This window comes from Podarcis liolepis (genome assembly GCF_965112155.1).
Source record: "Podarcis liolepis genome assembly, chromosome: 8".
Lineage (NCBI taxonomy): Eukaryota > Metazoa > Chordata > Lepidosauria > Squamata > Lacertidae > Podarcis > Podarcis liolepis.
This window is the reverse complement of record NC_139560.1, coordinates 32779028-32802497: the sequence shown is the minus strand read 5'-3', so window position 1 is coordinate 32802497 and position 23470 is coordinate 32779028. Positions and strand designations below refer to the sequence as shown.

The window sequence follows — 23470 nt, the reverse complement described above, 5'->3', positions numbered from 1 at the left end:
GAGCCAGTGTAAAGTATGCTGGCCTCCTGTATTTAGGATTGCTCCTTTAGTGAGGTCCATTATTTCAATGGGTTTTTCCCCCCAGAGTAAAACTTAGCTAAGTATCACCCACTGAAATCAATGGGCATGGCTCACTTAGGTTCATTAATTCCAATGGGTCTACTCTGATCATAACCTAGTTGGATACAACCCAGTATTATTCGCATTTGATAGTAAATTGTCATGTCTGCCGAGAAAAGGTCAACAATCCATGGAATATTTCCCTCTCCAAAATATTTATCTATGCAGTAATTAAATTGTATTCTTTAGCAGTGATGTTCTGCCATGGCCTGACCTTCCTGGTTAACTTTCCTACTGTTTCCCAGTAGCTCAGTATCAGGTCACATAATCACAAATAAGATAACCCTATCAGTTTCCCAAAAATCCTTCGCTAAGGAGTGCCGCCTAAAACTACCAAAGTAGTCTGATTATAAAGGACTAATAATCTATGTGGCTTTGTGGTGGATTGTTAAACTCATTTTTAAGAATATTGGTTTCTGCAATTTAAAATTTTAAGTAGGAAGAAAGGCAACAGGAAGCATCTTTGCTGTCCGAGTAAAGAGAAGCCAGATGTCATTTGTTTGTTGACTGGAATATGGGAACTTGGACCACAGAGCATGACGCTGAAATCTCCATAAGAAAAACAAATACGATGATTGAGAATAATTTGGTTGCAGTTACTGTAAATGTTTTCTTTGGGGTGAGGAGCAGAAAGAGAAAGTGGCCCACAGAAGGCAGATTCAGAAGAAAGGATACAGTTGTCTGCCTGCCTCTCAAATACACACCAATCACACGCACCCCCTCAGTTTTTCCATTCTGAGCATGCTGCCTTCTCTCTTGTCTGCATGCCTCCCCATCTGGTTGAATGGAGCTATAGACAGTTAAAAGACAACACCTCAAAACTTCTGAAGAGTTGGGATGTCCATAGACATTCCATAACACCTCAGCAGCTGTGCTGATTAGGAAGGTCCCCGTCCAAGAGTCAGAACTTCTGAAGCCTGCTGGTCGCACGCCAATCGAACACACTCAAAATGGTCACTGCCTGTACTTCATTTTGTCAGTCTTGAATCCCCCCCCCCCCCGGTAACCCAAATTCTGAAATTATGAGTTTTTGGTCCGCAAAAGCTATCTCACAGAGGACTGCTGGGGTGTGTGTGTGTGTGTGTTTGTGTATGAAATGGGAGAGGGTCTTTATGCTGCCCTGAGTTCCTTGGATCAAGAGTGGCATTAAATTAAATAATAACCCCAAAGTAATGGAAGCTTTGAAGTGCGTAAGCTAAATCTTGCTTCACGTTTGCATTTATAAAATTTGTCCAATCTGGGGCATAAATTGACAAAACTGTTATTATTGTTGTTGTTGTTGTCGTTGTTGCTGCTGCAAATAAAGCTTCTATGCTTTACGCTGTATTCCTCCCCATAGAACTCAATGGGACATTCTCAATAGAGTGAATTCTCAGCACTGTAAACAAACTTCAGGACCTCAAAAATACCTGGGGTTTGGGATCATAGTGCCTGTGCTTGCCATCTGCTAAAAAAATAAATTAGTAGTTGAAAGGAACTGTTCTCAGATTGTAATTATAGAGAAGCAATAGATTAATTTTGACCAGACCATGTCTGGGATGTCCAGGTGAATTAATGAAGGAGCATGCAGCTATGCATTTAAAGACAGCAGAGACTTTTAAATTCAAAAAGGTTCTCACTATCTAATAAAGGGCAAAATGTAGGTTGTTTGAGAAGAGTAAAAAAGGTAAAGGTACCCCTGCCCGTACGGGCCAGTCGTGTCCGACTCTAGGGTTGTGCGCCCATCTCACTTAAGAGGCCGGGGGCCAGCGCTGTCCGGAGACACTTCCGGGTCACGTGGCCAGCGTGACGAAGCTGCTCTGGCGAGCCGGCACCAGCACAGCACACGGAAACGCCGTTTTTACCTTCCTGCTAGAAGGTAAAAGGTAGCTGGGACCGAAAGACGGGAGCTCACCCCGCCGCAGGGATTCGAACCGCCGACCATGCGATTGGCAAGGCCTAGGCGCTGAGGTTTTACCCACAGCGCCACCCGCGTCCCTTTTTGAAAAGAGAGAATGTATAAAATTTTGATCCAGATAATGGTAGAAATATTGTATAATTTTATTTATTTATTTATTACTGAGGAGAAAAGTTTGGACGAATGAAAAATGTTTGTAGATATACCTCAGTTGTTGGCATCACAGAGGTTTTTGAAAGACTGTTTACATGAGAGGGTGTGGACCTGAGACAGAGAAACAAATAAATAATTTTACTGCGAAAGAATGTGCACAAACAAATGTCTTGAAAACCTTATCTCTGGAGAATCTGAAGACTCAGATACGTTTTCCATGGAAAAGACACTCATTTTTAGGGTATCTCAGTCCTTTCACTACTTGAAAATGTTTTATTACAACTTATCAGGCTGAACTCACCAAATTACTGAAAGCCAGGCAATATTAAATTCCAAAGTCATTAGTTTAGAACTAGTGAAAAAAGGAACAGCACGGAAGTGTGGATTTGCACTGACGTGTCAGCTACTGAGTTCACAAGAAATACATGAGGAAGGAGGAATATTGGTGCTTTTTCTACAGTGATATGCAAAACCGGTCTAGATGTCAGCAACCATCACCTCTTGCTTGAGAAGCACTGCCAGGAATGGTCTGGAGCTGTTCCTTCAGGTGTTCTTTTGGTTTAGGAAATGGAGCATGAATACAAGTTTCAGTGTTCATACTTTATTTAACTATCAATTTCCTACTGTCTTATTTTGGGAAGAAGCAGGTGGACATTCATACCCATGGATTAAGATGGATGAAAACATAACGTCTATTTCACATAGAAAACAAAATTTATGAACCACTATATATTTTCATGCATCTTAAGAAGGACCTAGGCCTGGGGACTTGGCTACCAAATTCACTGTACTTTTCGTATGATCCTGTAATCCATGAGGCAAATGTAGTCATGAAATGGTATGTATCTTGCCTCATAGTGACATTTTCATGCCAGACAGAATTATGCATAATAGACCCTTTTGTGAAACAAAAATAGGATAGGGACTAGTCTTGAAGCAAGAGTCTTCATAATTGTATTATTCTACCAAATGAATGAACGAAACTTTATTTGCATCAGCCATCGGCCATAGCAACAAAAGAACATTGCGATGTACACAGAACAAAATAAAAAGTCGATTATATAAAACACAGTTTAGGGTTCTGAATCAGCAATCAAATAGTGGACCTTATTCTAATTGCCCCAGCTAGAAACCTCGCAACCTTTGCAGTCGAAATATTGGAGATGATACCCATCTCCAATATTTTAGCATTAATACATGCAAAAATGGCTTGGTGTTATGGCTGCAGATGACATACCCCACACCCCTAAATGTTATCCAAAAGCCTTGAGGACCCTCCACAACAGACCTAGGTGTAGAGATGAGATTGCAGGGAAGGAGGGAGACTTGCTGAAAACTGCTTCCCTCCCCATTCTGCTTAGTGTTGGATAGGACCCGTGTTGTGGCATCTCTTGGCCATTGACAGTATGAGCCATCCTTGTCATTGCTTCATAATGGCGAGAGTGTTTTATTTTGTGTGTGTGCTGCTGGGCCAGCTAAAGAGGTTTAAACACATTGTGGACAACTGTGTGCCACAGATAACTGGTGAAATTATCAGGCAAGTATTAAATGGTAATACTGCCTGATAACATGGTGCAATTTCTTTGGCTGCCTTGAGCCCTTGTGATTACATCTTTAACACATCAATAACTTAGCCTCTGGTTAGCGGGGCTTACTGAAGCATGGCTAATCATCAGATGAAAGTGTCTTTGTGGGGATTAGCTTTAATGAAAAGAAAAAGGGATAGTTATTTTGGTAGGTTGAAATCTTTCATAAATCAAAGCAAATACTGACAAAGCAGGTTCATACAGTAAGAATGAGGCTATTGTGGGCGAAATTAAGGGAACAGCTACTTTTATATAAATCACAGGCTAGTGTAGCATTTGTAGGAGAATCCATGGGAACAAGATCATTTAACTTCAGGTGTAAGGAAAGTGGAGTTTGGCCGCTATTAAAACATCCCTTTACCAAAACAAAAAGAACATGAGGAAACAGAAAGAAACCCAACAGATGGATGGGGCTCGATTATTAGTTTTTCTTTTTAAAACAAATGGCTCTGGGAATTTCCACCAGGATTCCGCAACATAGCCTTACAGATAGTGTTTGCTTCAGCTGGTGTTGGCCATGCTGCTGAAGGGGTATCTCTCAGTGGCAGAAGGTCTGTTCTAGTTAAGTTTGCTATAATATAGATAATGCAGAGCAATCCGTTTCAGTGGCCCAAAGTACCATGCCCCATCCAGCAGGAGGATAAACATCACTCCCGTATCTAATTGTGGGAAAATAATATTTTTTTTAGCTCTCAACCTGCAATTGACTGTTTTTCTGTGTTACTTTTTATACATCATAATTATAGCAATATTGCCAACACAAGTCAGTCATGGAAAATGTTATTTGTGCCTTTGCCCCACATACTTTGCCTCATTTAACTTCTTAATATTTGCCACTCAGTGTGTTGAACTACTGAGGTGTCACAATACTGATACTACCATAGTTTGTTGTTGCTGTTTTGACCATCATGGTCACAGACTTACACCATTAGAAATAGTCACATAAGTCTTTGAATATCTTGCTTCTCTCTCTAAAAGCTACCTCCCACAAGCATCATGTTGAGCTTGTATGGCAGGCCTTTGAAAAATTAGAACCAAACCACCAATTGCACTGTGATGCTGTAAAAACAGAGAAACTTATGCAATGTTTCTGAATCTTTAAGGAAGGCTAGACTATTTACAACCCACTGAGGTGGTTTCACCTGGCTCAGACCTTTGTCATGCTAGAACAGGGGTCAGCGAACTTTTTCAGCAGGGGGGCGGTCCACTGTCCCTCAGACTTTGTGGGGGGCCGGACTATATTTTGAAGGGGGGGAAATGAACGAATTCCTATGCCTCACAAATAACCCAGAGATGCATTTTAAATAAAAGCACACACTCTACTCATGTAAAAACACCAGGCAGGCCCCACAAATAACCCAGAGATCCATTTTAAATAAAAGGACACATTCTACTCATGTAAAAACACGCTGATTCCCGGACCATCCGCAGGCCGGATTTAGAAGGCGATTGGGCCAAATCTGGGCCCCGGGCCTTATGTTTGCCTACCCATGTGCTAGAAGGATGAAAAACAGAAACAAAAATAGTGGAACAAATTAACTTTTCTGTCTCTTCCTCTCTACAGTGCCCCTGAATCACTGGAAACGTCCACACAATTCACTGGAAAGATGACTGAAAGCTACAGGGAAAAGGAATTACCCAGATGGCATGTGAATGTGGGCGTTTGGGGGGCATGAAAGATTAATTCTAGAGAAACAAGCAGATTTAAACAGATGGCAAACGAAGGCTCTTTATTAAGGAAAGTGCAATATTGACATAATGAAACTGCATATTAATCTCTTTGCCTCCCTTAACATCAGCATCACTTAGGTTACCAACACACTGCCAGTTATAGATTGCCAGTTGGCATTTCTCCATTCTCCCCAAACCCACAACCTGCGTACAAAGCACACATAGCTATGACAAGGATCATATATCGCTCTTCTAGCATTTGCCATAGATGCAAGAATGTGGGGGAGCCTACTGAAGGCTTTGGAAGATCCATTCTGTTACAACCATGGATAATAATCTATTCAGATTTATTTCACACACTCTTCATAGAGGAATCGTTAACTATATATTGACTCCAAGATCATTTGCTCTACTGTGATCACATTACAGGTGTGGGGAACCTTTGCCACCACCCCGATGTTGCTGAACTCCAACTCCCATCAGTCCCAGCAAGCATGACCAGTGGCTAGGGATGATGGGAGTTGTAGTTCACTATTCATATGGAGGCCCTCACACCTGCTACATGGGCCCTCCTTCATTTCTTTTACTACCATACTGAGGTTCATGAACTAAAGCCAGGTGCAAAATAGTAGCTTGGGAAGGGGCAGAGTCTGATGCAAATCGGTAGCTCAGGAGACAGAGCCATCCTCCATTAATCTATCTAATTGTCTTTTCAAGCCATCCATGTTGGTGATCATCACCATAGATTTTGGGAGAAAATTCCATGTGCTGCTTGCTATGTCTCCCACCATTCAGCTTCACTGAATGACTGCAAGTTTCAGTATTATATGAGCGAGTGGAAAACTCTCTATACGTATTCTCAATATGGTACATAACCTCTATCATGTCCCACCTACTTCAGTTTTTTCTTAAGCTAAATCTACAAATGTTACAGCTGGGTCACTACAATGACAAGGATTCCAATGACTTACTTTTGAAAACTGGGGAGCCTTTTAGGTCTCATCTGAACCATCCCTTTAAAGTACTGCTATACTGCTGTAACAGCCATGGAGAATCCTGAGAACTGTAGTTTGTCACATGTGCTAGGAATTGAATTTCTGTGAAGTCAGCACCTTCAATGAACTACTGTTCCCAGGATTCTCCATGGCTATTAAAGTGATTTAAAGGTATTCTGTGGATGTGATGCTAGCCAACAACATTGCTAAACTACTGGAAGTCAGAAACGTTTGCCAATCCGCAGCAAACCATCCACTGGGCTACTTACTAGATCCCATGTTCTGCCAACCTCTGCTCCAGAGGGTAGCATGGGATTAATTTCCCCTGTATGTGGTGCAAAGATGAAGCCTGTACCAAGAGGAAGGAATTCAAGATTGGATCCCAAGCACATTTGTTTAATCATGCAGGGCTGCTAATACTCAACAGGGCTTTGTTTAAAAGCAGCCTACGGTTTACATATAGTGTCATATGTAAAAGATTTATTGGAAGGGATGAGCTGGCTGTTTTTAAAACCAATTGTTTCCATGTGGGTATTAAAAGCTTTGAATTCTTAATGAAGCGTAACACAATTCACCCTTTAAAAATGCCAAGACTGTAACAAAGCAGCCAAAGGTAAATGAAGATTCCATTATATACTTATCTTAACACCCTCTTTTTAAATAATTGCTGTTAGCTTATGCATTTGCATTAAATTGGTAAGATTATCAGCCTAAATCAGCAAAAGAGATCCATGCAAGGAATTTGGCTTCTGTGTGTGGATCTACAATAGCAAAAGATTGCAAGAGGTTTTAAATTGCCAGTTGCTGGGCAACAACATGTCCTGTTTGTGGATCAGGCCTTCCCAGACTCATCTAGTTGTCCACTGTGGGAGACTGGATGATGAACTAGATATGCCTTTGTGGCAAGGACAGCTCTTCAGCTTCCATTTCACCAGACCCTCTGCAGGAATGGGCAGTTTCATCCATTTGAAGGACTGAAGGGTTGGGCTAGGAAGGAGAGTCTCCTTACTGAGCTCCCTTCATATGTTCCCTGTGGTCACCAAGGGCAATGCCTCAGCAACACAGCAGAGTTCGGCTATTTGAGTGAGCACCCAGCAAAAGCACAAAGGGGAAGTCTGAAGAAAGGCAGCTGCACTCCAGACTGGAGATTATGATCTGAATTCTGTTCTGGAGGTGGGAGTGAGGTAGATGAGCAGAGATGAGCAGAATCTCGAGGTAGCTTCTGTATCCTGCTGGTGGCCTGAACCATAGCTGTCAACTTACAGATTTGAAAATAAGGGATTTTAGTCAACCAGCTCCTGAGCCAAAGGCAGAAAGCCCAGCAGCCAAACGAAGCCTCATGTGGTGGTTCCCACAGGCAGCAAACTGGCAAAGGGGGTGCAGCAAGGAAAACCACCATCACCTCTCCGCTGAGAAGTGCTGAGCAAAGGTGAGTTCCCAGGCAACGCGGCCAATTTGATCGGCACAAGGCATGCAAGCTCCACCCCCAGTCATTCTTAGACTCCTTATTGGGTGAGCAACGCAGCCAAGCAACACAGTTGGAGCCTCCCTCCTCCCTGGCCAGCAGAGGAGCTGCTTCCTTTGAAACCTGGGAAATTTAAGGGACATCATCAATAAGGGACAGCAGCGTGACACGGCGCTGGGATAAGGGACTTTCCCGCCAAATAAGGGACGGTTGACAGCTACGGCCTGAACTTGATTCCAAGGGAACCAGCTAGATGCCTTCTTATTAAAGAACTTATACAAGGCAGAAAACAATATTGTTACATGCGCCCCAATCTCTAAGTGGTGAGAGACTTCAGCCATAGCTTTAGTCTCACCACAGAGAATAAGTTTGAGTCTCTGTGTCTCTTTTCAACTTCCAGCTCCAGCCCAGACTAAAGACTATTGTTTTCCTACCTACAAGATGACATAGCCTATAGCACCCTGAAAGAGCATTATGCTGAAAGCATTAAGTTGGCAGCAATTTTTTGTTAAGTTTAGAAGCTTGCGCGTAAAAGATGTTTTATTAAAGAAAATAAGATCAAGTACAATTTTACAAATAGATACTCATAATATTTAAGTTTTTGTTGCTATATTCCCAGAAACTACTTGCACACCAATTGAAAAAGAGACAACAAAGAAAGCAGATACCAGTAATAAAGAGGGAAGGTAAAACAATCTCACTGAATGAAATTGTAGATGAGTTTTTAAAGTTCTACTCGAAGTTGCACCAAACAATCCTGAGCAAAAAAGATATAGATCAGTATTTTTCTAGTGAAAACATTGCAGAATTGCCCAGGGAAGATCAACAACAGGCAATCTCAGAAGAGGAGACACTAGTGGTAATGAAGTATTTAAACCAGTGTTTCCCAAACTTGGGTCTCCAGTTGTTTTTGGACTACAATTCCCATCATCCCTAGCTAACAGGTCTAGTGGTCAGGAATGATGGGAATTACAACCCAAAACCAACTGGAAACCCAAGTTTGGGAAACATTAATTTAAGTAAAGCACCTGGGCCAAATGGGTTCGCAGCAATATTGCTTCAATATTAATTAAACCTTTAACGAGAACAATGAATTAAATTATAGCATGTAAGAGAATGCCTGAAAGAAGTCCATATGATCATTCCTGAAGATGGTAAAGATTACTCTATAGTACAGCATATAAAGCTATATCATTATTAAATACGGATTACAAGTTTTTTCCTGGATAGACCATAAACGTCAGGCAATAAATTTAGATAAATTTGGTTTCATTTGGAAGCAAAACAATGAGAGACTATATCTGTAATATATTTGCATATATTAGATCTGGCCTACAATACTAAACAAGAAGCAGCGCTACTCTTTTTAGATGCAGTAAAAGCCTTTGATAATTTTGAACAGCCATTTTTGATGGAAACACTGAAGGGATTCAGATTTGGAGATAATATTAGGTTATACGTTCTGGTTATCTATAAGGGCACTATGGCAAAAAAAATATTATAAAGAAGTGACTAAAAAACCCTCAGGTTATCTAAAGGGATTAGGCAAAACTGCCGACTTCCTCTTCTTTTCATGTTAGCCATCGAACCTCTGGCAATAAAACTAAGATATATGGAAAACATTCATGGAAATAAAATTATATGCAGACAATATAGTACTAAGACAAACTGAACTTAATGGGTTTGCTGAAGGAGATACAGAATCAAATTTTAATACATGGGAAAGTGGCAGGGTAGACGGAACATAGACAAAACAGAAATAGTAGGCTTAAATATACAGATCATACAGATCATAAAAAACAAATAAAATTTTATTATAACTATGATTGGGCAACCCAATCTTATACATGAGTATAAGATTACTAGGAAAAGTACAGAGCCTATATAAAAATAAGTATGAGCGCTTGTACAAAGGTGGCTTATGTTTGTTGCTAGAATGGAAAATAATTATTGTCTTCAGGTATGATTGCTACTGTAAAGATGGCAATAATACTTAAATTTAACTTTTTATTTCAACATCTCCCAGTTAAAATAACTAAATAAACAGAAGCGAATGATAATTAAGTTTATATGGAATATCAAAAAGCCAAGATTAAAGGCAAAGGTAATATATGGTGAGAGGAAAAGTGAAGGGCTTCAGGTGCTGAATTTAAATTTAATGTATTGAGTGCCTTTAGTTAGTTGATAGATTAGATGGTGAATCCATATGATGGGATATCAGTTTTGAAGGGAAGATGATTGATGTCCTACTACACAATTTAATATGAGGACATTGTAGTGCAAGATCACTGAGGGTTAAATATAAAATAGAAATATCTATCCTACTGAGCAGCTGGGACTAGTAAGCTTGAATCCCTCAGGAACTGAACAGGAAGAGCAAACAATATTTTGTGCATTGGGGATTTTTGAGGGGATGTGTGTCGAGACCTTTCACAGGCTCCATGAGAGGTACTAGTGTATGTTGGTGATCCCTGACATGGATGCAGAGCTCCTACATCCACCAAGGAATCAAGCAGGATGGGACTTTCTCTTTCCCAGCTCTTATCTCCCCTCCCATATTGTCTCGATGAAGCTATTTCCCACTTTGTCCAATAGATTCCTGCATATTGTTTTCAATATTCCTCTCCATAGCTATTAAAACCTGAGTTTAATCCATTACTGAAACCTGCCTGGTAGTTTCATCATGCAACTCAGAAACAGCTTCCACATACCTAATTCTCTCCACAATAAATCAGTCTTCCTCCTCCCCCAGCTGGAGAGTTAAGAGTTGCACACAGGTGTGCTCTATATCCTATCAGTCTTTCCATTGCCAAGAAGGCTGCACCTCTCCTGGTACTGATGTTACCTGTGTTTGTTTCAATCCTCTATTAGCTCTCAGAAGAGCCTTTCTTTATAGGATGAAAACTCTGTTGAGGGTTAGATGTGTTTGCAGAGAACCACTCCTACTGTTGTGTGGGGTGGGTGGGGTAAATTCTTTGTGGTTTCCTTTGGCAAAAATGTTCTAGTATACTGATTTTGCTAGCCAGGCCTTCCTGATAATATTAATCTCTAAGGCCTTTCTTTAAAAAAAAACAACACCATTCCACACTCCCGCTACAGCATCCTAAGATGCAGGGTGTGTGTGTGTGTGTGTGTGTTTATTACTGGTAATAGAATCATAAATAGAACGAAATGCACAACCCCCTGTAAGGTGCTGCTTCTTCAACCAAGAATATTGTCTCCTCTTCACTAACACTAAATTTTATGTCCCTGATAACATTATGTTTTTACTTACGGTCTGATGGTGCATTTCCTTCCCAACCAAGTACTCTGTGGCCTTCTTGATTCCACTGGGACTATTCTAGGGAAGAGCAGTGAACACTGGGTAGGAGTTGGCTCTTACACTGCAAGCCCTTAAGGGGATATTGCCTTTTGTCTATAAAGCATCCTGCACACTTCTGGTGCTGTATAAATAATTAAAAACAGCACAGCTCACATTAGATCAGCACACTTAGGAATTCAGGCGCTTGGTGTTCTTGGCTTCTAAGAGGAATATGGCAGAATGACGGAAAACAAACAAACAAACTCTTAAATGCAAAATCTAGGCTTACAAAGCCTTTAAATCAGCCTCCGTCGCAAACAAACATGCGTTTCCTAACTTAAGAGCTTGTTAAAGTTGGGGCACAATTGGGGTTGGTTCTCAGGTGTTTCCAGATGATGCGGAAGGTCTTTTGAGTGGCAGATATGCTGATTCAGTGTAACTAACAATTCCAAACCACGTAAGTGTTGGTGCAGCAAAAAAATAACACGGAAAGGAGAATTCCTGGATGCCAAGATCCAACTTTGGGGCAAATACACTTTGGTGAGAGAACTCCAGCAGAGATTTAAAATCACAAAACATGCAGCATATGCCAGGAATCCTGCTCAGCCCTGTCTGCCTGTCTCTTCTAAGTTTACTGGATCATGCTTCAGCCCAATTTCACCTCCTTTCCCCTCAACCCAGTTGTGCCAACCAGGTCCTGGCTTGCCCTTTGACTCCCCCCCTGCCCAACCATTTGGTCTCTGGGCCCAAGTTGTACGGAACCAGTGGGTTTCAAACTGTTTACTATCGAACACTGTGGTTCGATCAGCCATGGACAAGCTTGCTAAAAGTTAGCTTGCCAGCTGTTTCTGAATTTTCCCCTGTAATGTGCAGCCACAGAGGAATGTTGGATAATTCTCAGCTTGCATGGCTTGCTGTTGCCTCCCTTGAGCCAATAATGTGCTTTATGATTCACCCACTACTTACTAGTTTCTCTTCCAAGCCGTGGCTCACCGAAACTGCTATCTCTGAGAGCTGCAGCCTCCTTTCGTAGCATAAGATGATTAGTCTAACCAGCATTGCTTCAAATGATGGAATTACTTAAAATCACTCTGAGATGTATTTGTGCGTAGTCACACCATGAAGGCTGCAGGGAATTGTGTCATTTCCAGCTAAAATGGAATTATGCGAACAGATTTTAGCTTCTGAACAGAAAGGCTTTTGCTTATTTAGAATTAAGGATAATGAATTTCTTACACGTACTGGTGCCTATAATGAGCACAGGATAGAGGTGGTGGCTAGGATGCTGTAGCGAAAGATCCAGGTTGTCCCATTCACTGTAATAGGCCAGGGATTCAAACTGAGACTTAATCATGGCAAAATAGCTATTCGTTCTGCTACATCAGTGCTTCCTGTATGGCATAGCTAATAAGCCTCTCAGAGTAAGTTAAGGATACACATGCTGTTACTCACTGGTGCTATTTTTCTTTAAAAAATGCTAATAGGACATGATCCCACTAAGTTAAGCATACTTAAGCCCTGGTTTCAATGGGAAGGCTCACATATTTAGTTCTCTCCTGTTGAAATCAACAGACCTTTAAAAAGCAACTTTGGCTGGCTCACTTCTTTTCAGACAGAAAAAAAGGATCCATAAAATATGCATAAATAAATAACGTAGCAAGTGGAGCAGTATTGAAAAGAACCTTGCATGTGTCACGTGTGGGGAGGTGATCTGCTTTTCCAGCGCTGAGAGGGAAACATTTTGCTCTTCATGAAACTGCCTTCCTCGGTTGTCTCAATGGCCCTTGAGAGCCTCACTATGATTTAACTGCACTTGAAATTAAATATTCTAGGTGCTGATGGTAGCCCTTATGATTGAGGAGGAGAACACCTGCACACTAAACCAGCTGGAGTTTCCTGGATGGATTCATGACTAGGTATAAGACAGTGATGTAATTCAAAAGGCACGTAGGTGAGAGTCAAATTTGTGAATAATCTGCACTAGGTCACAGTTCCTTTCAGTACCAAATAGTCATGATGCAGTTCAAATTCAGGTGTCTACTGATGAATATCTGGGGAGGAAAACTTTATGGCAGGCCTGGAGAACCTGTGCCCCCCCCCACAGGTCGTTGGACTCCAACCCCCATCAGCCACAGCTATCACAGACAAGGGTTGCAGCCATCATAAACAAGGGTTGCGGATGATAAGAGTTGCAACATCTGTAGAGCCACAAGACCCCCAAACCTGTTTTATAGAAACCAACCTGAAGACTTTATTTGCTCCTCTTCTCTACAAGTAATGAAATAATATTAAAAGTAGCCTCAGGCTTCCAACGTTTTATCAGTTACCAGGGATGCTTGAAAATCTATTGCTGAATAAGATTCATGGAGCTGCAGCAGCTAACCTATGAGGAAGAAATTCCAAAGACTACATGAATGGCTGTTGAATTAAAATTATTTCACAACTACTGTGGTTCTCAAAAATAAGGAAAAAGCACCCTATCTGATGGGAATATCAAGTATCTTTAATAGAAAAATATCAAGCTTCAGATCCATTTTCAGCAAAGATGAAAGTGGGAGTGTTAAGTGCATATCTAGCCTCTTCTGTGCTTTGTCTTTAAAGTAGTCTGATTAAATCAGAAGAGTTAAAAATTATTTGAAACTTCTTTTAAAAACTACCTTCATCAAAGAGCCTACTCAAATGCTATGTTTCTTTTAGGTGGCAATCAATTTTTTTCTGCAATCTGCTTAAGTGTGAAACTACACAATATGTTAGTCAGAGTGCTTTTCCTAACCGCTCTAATTTTGGAGGGGGGGGGGTATAGAAATAGGGCCACTGCTCCACTTCACATTCATGATCTGGATCAGGGGCCCACACCAGTTTTATGCTGAACATCACCCCTGCCTTTCTACTATTTGTCCCCGAAGGTGACAAATAAAAAATAAATTTGCAGTAAACAGTACATCTGAGGTAAAAAAAGTTGCCAGGAGAGAGCAATTTTCAACAGACAACTGCTACAAGGTCCAATGCAGATCGAAGTTCCATGCCTGCTTTGCCATCAAAATGAAAGGAGACAGATTAAGCACATTTGAAGTTTGGCCCCGAAGGCAGTTTTTTATACAATACTTTTCAGCCACCATGGAAACAAAACTTCAGACTCCTCATTACTCAGACCTCTTAGTCTTGAAAATATTGGATCTGTTTTTAGAAATAAAAAGTCATTTTTAATAACGTTGGCTCATTCTGCCGATCATCTTTCATGGTTCTTGAAAATATTCTTTATTTCGCAAGAGTTGGCATGAGCATTCTGGTAATATCTGCATGCCCTTCAGAAACTTCAATTAGTCCGTCAATTAGATGGCCTTAGCCAAGATGCTCCCCCTCAACAGGAGGCTTGCGGAGAATGCTGCAGGGAAAACACGCTGCTCTCTGATTCAATTATAACAAAATATACTGATGATATGGATAAACATTTCTACACCAATGCAAAATTCTATAAGCATTAGATGCTTTCATTGACAATTCTAGCCATTAATATTTCTTTGATAATGCACAAGTGTCAGGGAGCACAGATGAACTAAACAAGGACATGCAGAAAGGAGGGACCAACCCCCCCCAACAAATTTTAAAAGTGAATCGCAGAGGATGTTATTACAAAGCTTTGTTACAGCATTGCCTTTTGTACCTGGAGTGAAGGTATTTACTTATTTGGGCTTGAAGAAGGACTCTGCGTAGGCTCCTATCATAATTCACCCCATGACATGTTGGCCCACAGCTCAGTGTATCTCCCCAATATTTGGGATGGATGTGTACAATAAGATAGTTCATAACTATTCACAGTGAAAGAACAAACTAGCCAATTATACCACAAATAAAGAGCATAGTATAGAACAATTATTTCTATCCTGAAATAAACTGAGATCCACGAACATTTTCCCTTTATTCTTAAATTATTTGCCAGTTATTTCAGCTCAGATGAATAGAAATATACACCTGGCTGTGGACTAGGACTCGTTGATGGGAACATAAATGGCTGTAGCAAAAGAACTGTACTGCTTTTTGATCAGTTCCTGAGCACAATTCAACATGCTGGTACTTACCTTAAAAGGCTTGGGGCTCACGTACCTGAAAGAAATCCTACTCCCATACTAACCAGTATTGCAGTCATCTTCAAAGGCTCTCCTCCTCTTTGGGCCCCCACAATCCAGACTAGTGCAGCTGGCTACCAGAGACAGAGTCTTCTTAGTGGTGATTCCTTGTTTGTGGAATACCCTCCACAGGGAGACTTGCTTGATGTCAAGAATGCTATCCTTTCAGCACCAGACATTCTTATGCTCCCAGCCTTTTAAATGCAGTGTTTTCAATTGATGTCCACTAGCTATGCTTTATTTTGATTTTTCTGCTGTTTGGGGGAAATGCTCTGCAGGTTTTTCTGAAAAATGTCATATGTAAATATATATTCTAAATAAACAATACAATTTGTATTCAAACATAAATACACGTCCAACATGGTATTCCAAAGGACCCAACACAAACTAGATGTGAATGCAACAATGCACTGAAGTTTGCTTAATCTGCAGCCAGGTTTTCATTATAGTCATGGGGTCCTTTAGAAATTAAACTTCATATTCTCTGCAGCAGAAAAAGATTCTGCAACTGAGGCCATATTCTAGGACAGTAGGACATTTGCAGCCATGCCATGCGCCAGATGCAAACAGATCGTTTTCTTGGCTAGGATCAGTTTTAATAATCTCGTTGCAGAGCCTTCAGAGCTCTGCAGACAATGTATCAGTAGTTTTAGGGTCACCAAAAACAAATAATTAAAAAACAACAACAGCATTCACATATGAGTAAAGAAAATGCACCATCTGTTGAAAGGTTAAATGTGCAATTGGAGGCCATCATTTGGGCTGACATCGACCAGTTCAAATTCCTTCTTTTTAATTGCATTAGGCCCTTGGTTTTCCTGATGAAAATCCTTCTCTTGTGTGCTTCGTAGGGCCTTAGGGCCTAATTAAAATATTACTTGACAATAAAATTAGGCTTGTAACCTGTTACAAATGGGTCCCTTAGCCCTTTAAAATAAGAGTAGCTATACTACATAATTTCTAACTGTTGCACTGAGCCTCAATCCTTAATGAATATCAAACCTGGCTCTGCAAAAATGGTATCATGGGTAACAGAAACAAATCCTGCCTGCGGCTCCGTAGGACTAGTAAGAATAAAAAAAGATTATTTTCTCAGGAAATTGCTTAGATAGGTGTTGGAATTCACAGAGAAGAGAGAAGGCTTATGAATATTAACATGTAAGGCCTGTGGCTAGATAGTGACAACACTTAAAGAAATATAACTATGGGTAGAAAATTAGCTCTCGGAATTCCTCTTGATATTAAGAAGCAGTGGACAGAAAGCCAGCTCAGAAACCGCTTTCCATTGTTAGAGTTGTACTCCCATACAGTTTTAGGCAAGTGCTAACATGCTAGTGCCCATCTTGCAAGCTTCTAGGCCTTCATAGTGCCCTATAGACTTGAGGGTATCTGCAAATTTGAAGGTCTGTTCACATAAAAGAGGATCCAGTTCTCTTCTTCCAAAAGCTGGTGATTTTACTGCGCTTGGGAATTTTCTTTAGCCCTATTTGGACATTCAGGGTCACACAATAATCATGTGAGAGAGGAGAGCAGGGTTGCCCTCAGATGCCCTGCCCCTGCTGCCAAGTCCTGTGTTGGCCCCTCCCCAAGGCATGTCTGCAGTGGGGAAGCCCGATGAACATGCATGCACTGGAACTTGCAAATATGTTCAGAGAGAGAATTCAGGAGGGGCTGGTACAGACTGTGACAGTGGGGTCGAGGCAAGTGAATGCAACCTCTCTCTCTCATGTTTATTGTTTTGTAGCCCTGAATGCCTGCATAAGGTCTTTCCAATGTCGCCTGATTTTCCCTAGTGTGTCTGGGAGCATTTGCTTAAAATGCTGCTTAGATGGCATAGATTAACACTGGCCTATGTGGCAGACAGTAAGTCTGTTCTATGATCAGAAGGTAGTAATGAACTGTGGGCACTTCCAGCTGTTGCAACACACACACAACTACATTGGTCCCTTATTTGTCTGACAAATGCAATGAAAGCACACCCAGGGCACACTGCCTTGTTTGCGAGCGGTCAGTGGTGTGCATATTCTTTGTTTTACACACACAAACACATTGAGATAACACAAATTTCTACACACGCAAATTTTGTGACGTGCAGACATTTTGCAACTTATGCGTATTACTGTATTCTTTTTTGTGTTTTGAGACAGGGAAGGGGAGAAGTGTCTAAGGCAGCCTCCTATCTTAGTGTAGGTGACACATTTCACTAGTGTTAATCACAAATTAAAGAAGAGATGACACCACCACTGTATACATGAACTGACGTGGTTTTACTGCGTTGGCCACTTGCTTAATTTGTATATGCTAGTACAGAATAAAAATGCAAATTTCTGTCTCTGCCCCACTGGCAGTTTTACACACCTGCTCCACCACTTTTTGTCCTCTGAGATGACGTTGCCATCCTTTTCTACTTTTCGCGGTCAGAATGCAGTTATTAAAAACACTCAGTTGATGCGAATGAGAGATTGACGCAAAACACAGAATGAGGTGTCAATGTGTTTCACACAACAGAGAACAAAGGGGGGAATGTGTTTCTTGGAAGCAAGGTGCCTCTTCAATCAACGAATGGCAAGGGAAATCAAATACCATCACTGCTTTCTCTTGTAGCGTATTGTGACCGGTCATTAACGTTCAAGCAAATACTTGTCATGATTTAAACTTCAGTTTGCAAACAACTTGGAGTCGTGCATCTTACAGGCATAATGTATTCCATAAGACTATGAAGAATGCATAATGTTGGCATAGAAAGAGAAGCTGTATGACTATATATGAAGACAACAACTACAACTCTCACAGCACTGTCATTGATTAATTTCAAAATATTCAAGCATAATTAAAAAAAAAGAGAGGAAAGCTGAACTTATTCTACACTATAAAGGAGTCGTATAACTCAACCTAATGTTGACTTTTCCTTTCCTCCAGAGTATTAAGCAACTGTAAACTTAATTTCTCCAACCAAGTCTTAGTTAATTATTTGCTGTTTAAACCTCCAGTAGTTTTTTTAAGGTTTGGAGGGGAAACAGCCAGTTTTATTTATTTCTCCCCCATTCAATAAACAGTACCATGTAGACTATCTCCTGTGTTAGAATAGTGTTGTCTTCACATAAGACTCAAATAATGGTATTAGTCATTCATTTCCTTGTACACATACACCCTGTTGCGTGTTGACAGGTTTATAAGGATGCAGTGGCAGCCACGGGTGCTGGGAAGCTCCTAGACGACAGCCTTTGAATCCTTGCAGTCCTGAGCAATGGTGCCTGAGTTAGTCTGTTTATTGTCTGCGTTTTCTCCCAGATGCTTGACTTGTCTGAAAGATTAATACATTAACAAGAGCGGTAAGGTCCAGGGTTGCACATCTTTAAGACATTTTTATTAGCAGATGGCACATGAGATTCAAAGGTCACCGCAAGGGGGGACATTTTAAAGTGAAACAACAATATTTATGTTCAGATACTATGCTGGTGAGATCATGTGGTAAATGGTTCTGATTAAATTAGTTTACAAATAGCCACTATATATCAGCTTCTTGCTTTTCTCCAACATCGCTTGCTTAACAAAAACATGCTCCTGTCTGGGGTTCAGCCAAGCCAGGTTCAGGTAGAGGAAGAGGAATACAGCTATCTACCCATGCCCGGTGCACAAACAATTTGAAACTTTTGGTACATTCATCTAATATTATAATCAATCAATCAATCAATCTGTACGCTCTGTATGTGATTGTTTCTGATGTCTGCATCTGCATACTTAAAAACGAAACAGAAATGACACGCACAAAGGTAGAGCAGGTGGTGTATTTAACATCCTTCATTTAACTCTAATGTAGTACAAAGCTAGCGTACTTCAATTCTTTTTCTCATCTATAATACTGCAGGCTTCACAAGGCAGGAAGCTTATCACAGCACTTACGTCACAAATCAGAAATACATGGAAATCTGGCATAATCTGTGGGATATATTATTTGCAAATAGAAGTGTGAAGGGCCAGGGGGAAATGGATTTAGGTTCCCCCCACCCCCATTTTTCATAAACAAATTGAGAAAATAACTAGAAAATTGATTTTTAAAAAAGTTTCCCTGCCGCTTCTACAGTTTCCTCCCTGGACCTTCACAGCGCTAATAGCAAAGCAACAAAATTTGCCTTGCTCTGCAGTTCTTCACAGACTGACATTTTTTAATGCCCACTATGCAGCTCAGGTGAGAATTCTATACCCACCTCAGAATACGTCCCACTGACCTCAGTGGAACTCAATTCTCTCTTGACATGTATAGGATTGCACTGTCGGAGGTATTTGACCAGTTCTAGAAATTATTGTGGCTAAAGGAAATATGATGTGGACATGGAACTTCTCCACCCTCAATTATGTGCAAGAGACAGCAGCCTCGATGAAAGTGCAGCTTCCTCTAGTAATATGAATAGGAAGCTTGCTTGCACACCAGTTCCACAAAGGTATCAATCTGTTTGTGCACATCAGAATGCTCGGTATTCTAGATTATTGAGAGGTGTACCTTGTGAAGTGCTTAAATGAAGGAATCTGACTCCAAACTATTAAGGTCAAAAACCAAATTCATACTACCTGCCCTCATCTTTATATGGGATCTCGCAGCTGCAAAGAATAAATGTTTCTAAAATATGACGAATTCACAGATTTCATGTATTTAAAAGCCCATCGTTAAGAGTCGTCAACAGTCGTTAAGAGTCGTCAACAGGCTCATCTCAGCTATCTGCCAATCTCCCATTCCCACCACCCTTCTGAGTAATACCCCTCCCCACCTTCTCACTATATAGAAGGATCTGGCAACTTCTGTTTCAGTGTATCTGAAGAAGTGTGCATGCACACGAAAGCTCATACCAAGAACTAACTTAGTTGGTCTTTAAGGTGCTACTGGAAGGATTTTTTTTATTTTGACTATGGCAGACCAACACAGCTACCTATCTGTAACTTAAAAGCCCATGTGGATGGTCAAATTATTTATTTGTTATTTAAATTTATACTTCATCTTAGCACACTAAATGACCCCGGTTAATAACAATCCAAAGTGATTCTGAAACCTACTCTCAGCAATGGCGCCAAATTGTTACAAGGTTTACATGACTATGAGATCAGAAGAGGCCACGTATTTTGGAAAGATCTCAGTACATCTACACCATTCATGTAAAATGTCCAGTTAAGCAAGCAAACATGTTCCCAAAAGAATACTGTGAAAGTGGGTCTTACTTTTCAAATGAACCATTTTCAGGCTTTACAGTTCCTTCAAGTGGATCCAGTCCTTGTTCTGAAAACTGTTTCAAGGCACTTAAAGCTGCCTGTAACACAGAGGAATTAAAGAAAAATGATAGATACTGACGTAGGCATACTATTTAGCAATGAACATGGAATGTTTTATGACATTAAATATGTATCAGGGACACAGTGGACGGTGACAAAGCTCAGGGCTATAAAGATACATTGAAAAAGAGATGGATTAGTGAACAAAGAGAATTCCCCCCCCCCCACTGGATGGTGAGAAAGACTGGCTAATACTTTTCTTTTCTGTGCTCAGCTTTGCTTTGTACCTTAAAACAAGCATCCTCTGTATAAAATGAAGCAATCTACATGTCTCTAGATTACCTAGATCCATACTTCCTTGCTTCATATGCTACTCTTGAGGCCAAAACTAGCCAATGTGGCAGACAGGGGCATAGGAAGGGGGGGGCGGTCCGCCCCGGGTGCCATCATGGAGGGGGGTGACAAATTACCAAGGAACAATTACTGCCCTACTGGACGGTTCATAAAAAACCTTTTTTTTAAAAAAATGCCTGCTCCAAAGGTCTTATCTTACTACACAAGGGATTATATAGCTATATATGAAATTTCATGCATATCAGTTAATATCTTGACCCTCCTCCACGAAAATAGCTGTTTACTTGGCCGTTTTCCTGTGTCGTGAAGGCTGAAATTTCAGTTCAGTGAAGCAGGGTATATATTTAGTAAGATAAGACCTTTGGAGCAGGCATTTTCAAAAAAAAGTTTTTTATGAACTACCCTACTGCCCTACTCTCCACTGGGCTTCCCTCCCCCACCTCCAGTCTCCATTGTTCTGTCTTTATCCACTGTGTGTCCTGGCTGAGAGGAAAAACAGAAGAAGGATGGCCATCGGTCAGGGATGGTCTAGTTGAGATTCCTGCATTGCCCCAGGGGTTTGGCTAGATAACCCTCAGGGGTCCCTTCCAACTCTACAATTCTCTGGTACAGGCTTGAGCACAGTTTTAGGTACAAGTTGGATGCAAGGGGTGCATAGGATTGCAGCCCATCTTATGCACCTTCGGCTCGGGAATAAGTCCCACTGATCATGATGAGACTAGATTGCTGCTGTGCAGTCCTGTTTTTTAAATAAACGTTTTCCTTTTCAGATAATAGAGAGCATGGTGAAATCACAATAAATAAAACCTCCCCTTCAGTAGTTTCAAGCACTACTACAGGTTCCACATAATATCTGTACTGCATTGTTTACTGTGGCAGCACCGGCACTTTGGAACTCCCCGCCTATTGCAACAAAGCACATGCCTTTGCTAGACTCTTTTCGGGCACCTGCTAAAAGCATCCTTCTTTAGGCAAGCATACCTAGATGCTTAGGAAGTTGAAGTAATTTTAATCTTAATATTTTAGCTTTTGTATGTTTTAAAGTAGGTTTGTTAATTTTTCTTGATTTTACTGCTGTGGTGTTTGTTTTAAGTGTTTGCTGTGGTGTAGATTTAAGTATCTGTCCACAGTCGCCTACTTGTTATTAGAGGCCCAGAATCCACATTCCTTTGTAAGAAAATATGAAATAATGTAAAACCATTTTTGCAGGCAATTTTTTTTCAAAAATTCAATGTTGGGGGGGGGGGGGCGTGACAAGAAATTTTCCTGCATCAGGTACCACCTGACCTTCCTACGCCTCTGGTGGCAGACATGGGGTTGTAACATCAAGTGATGCAAAATGTGACATCACTTAACTGCAAATTCCCTCACTCTCTCAGGTAACAGCCAATGAAGTGAAGAATAGGTATGGTAACTCACAATGCAATGATGTGATGCAACACATTTTTTAATAAATGATTTTAATTTTCAAAGTTCTATAGTAAATCAACAATAAAACATATAAAACACATGCACACAACCCACACATACAAATCAACATAAGAGAAAGGAATAGAGCTTTTCTTATTTCTGTTTAATGGTTAATATGTTATGCCTCCCTCCTGCGACCTTGAAAACTATCATGCCACAATGAACTGCGTGCTCCTGGTGGCATTCAACGTGGTCTTTCTCTGTTTGGAAACTTAATCAAGCCATACCAAGTTCCTTCAGACTGTACTTTAATGAGTCTTTCTGTGCCAAATCCTTATTGTTCCCTTAAAAAATGGACAGAAATGTTAATTTTGTATGCTTTCTTATTGTTGGCACTAATAGTCTTTGGCATTCATCAAACACCAAACCTCAGAATGCTTCTACCTCTTCACACTTTCACAACTCCCACTATTTACAGCCTTTCCAACAAGAAGTACTACTAGCTACTACTAGAATACACACTCAGTTATGCAGGAGCAATAATAACATTCCTATATAGATATCCCATAAAATAAATGTGTCACACTTCAGGGAAAGCCTTCTTAAACAAATATGTCTTCAATAGCTATCTAAATATCAACGCCAGGTGCTTGTCTTATTTCAGCTGGCCACTAATTCCAGAAGGCTGGAGCTGCAACACTAAAAGCCCAGTTTCTACAGCATACAGTGGTGCCCCGCAAGACGAATGCCTCGCAAGACGGAAAACTCGCTAGATGAAAGAGTTTTCCGTTTTGGAGATGCTTCGCAAAACGAATCTCCTATGGGCTTGCTTCGCAAGACGAAAATGCCTTGCGAGTTCCTGCGGGTTCCCCCCCTTTTTCTAAGCCGCTAAGCCGCTTATCAGCTGATCTGATAAGCCGATAAGCCGCTAATAGTGCTAATAGTGCTAATAGCGCTAATCCGTCAATGGGCTTGCTTCGCAAGACGAAAAAACCGCTAGACGAAGAGACTCTCAGAACGGATTCTTTTCGTCTTGCTAGGCACCACTGTACTACACACACTTCTGGGGCATGCGGTACTCTTGGTTGTGCCCCATCTGAGGAGCACAGTTGCTGGGCAGGAATATATG

General features: G+C 40.8%; 1 protein-coding gene across 2 annotated transcripts in view; it reads right to left on the bottom strand.

Annotated features, from left to right (window-relative positions):
• Positions 1-17563: 17563 nt before the first annotated feature.
• The window catches only part of STAU2 (staufen double-stranded RNA binding protein 2), a 140895-nt gene continuing 134988 nt past the window's right edge, over positions 17564-23470 (bottom strand). For both annotated transcript variants that reach the window (XM_083517264.1, XM_083517263.1), the window contains exons 14-15: positions 20527-20615; positions 17564-18619 (exon numbers count right to left, since the gene is read on the bottom strand). In XM_083517264.1, coding sequence (XP_083373390.1) covers positions 18526-18619; positions 20527-20615 — 183 coding nt within the window. In that variant the 3' untranslated portion in view covers positions 17564-18525. The remainder of the gene's footprint in view (positions 18620-20526; positions 20616-23470) is intronic.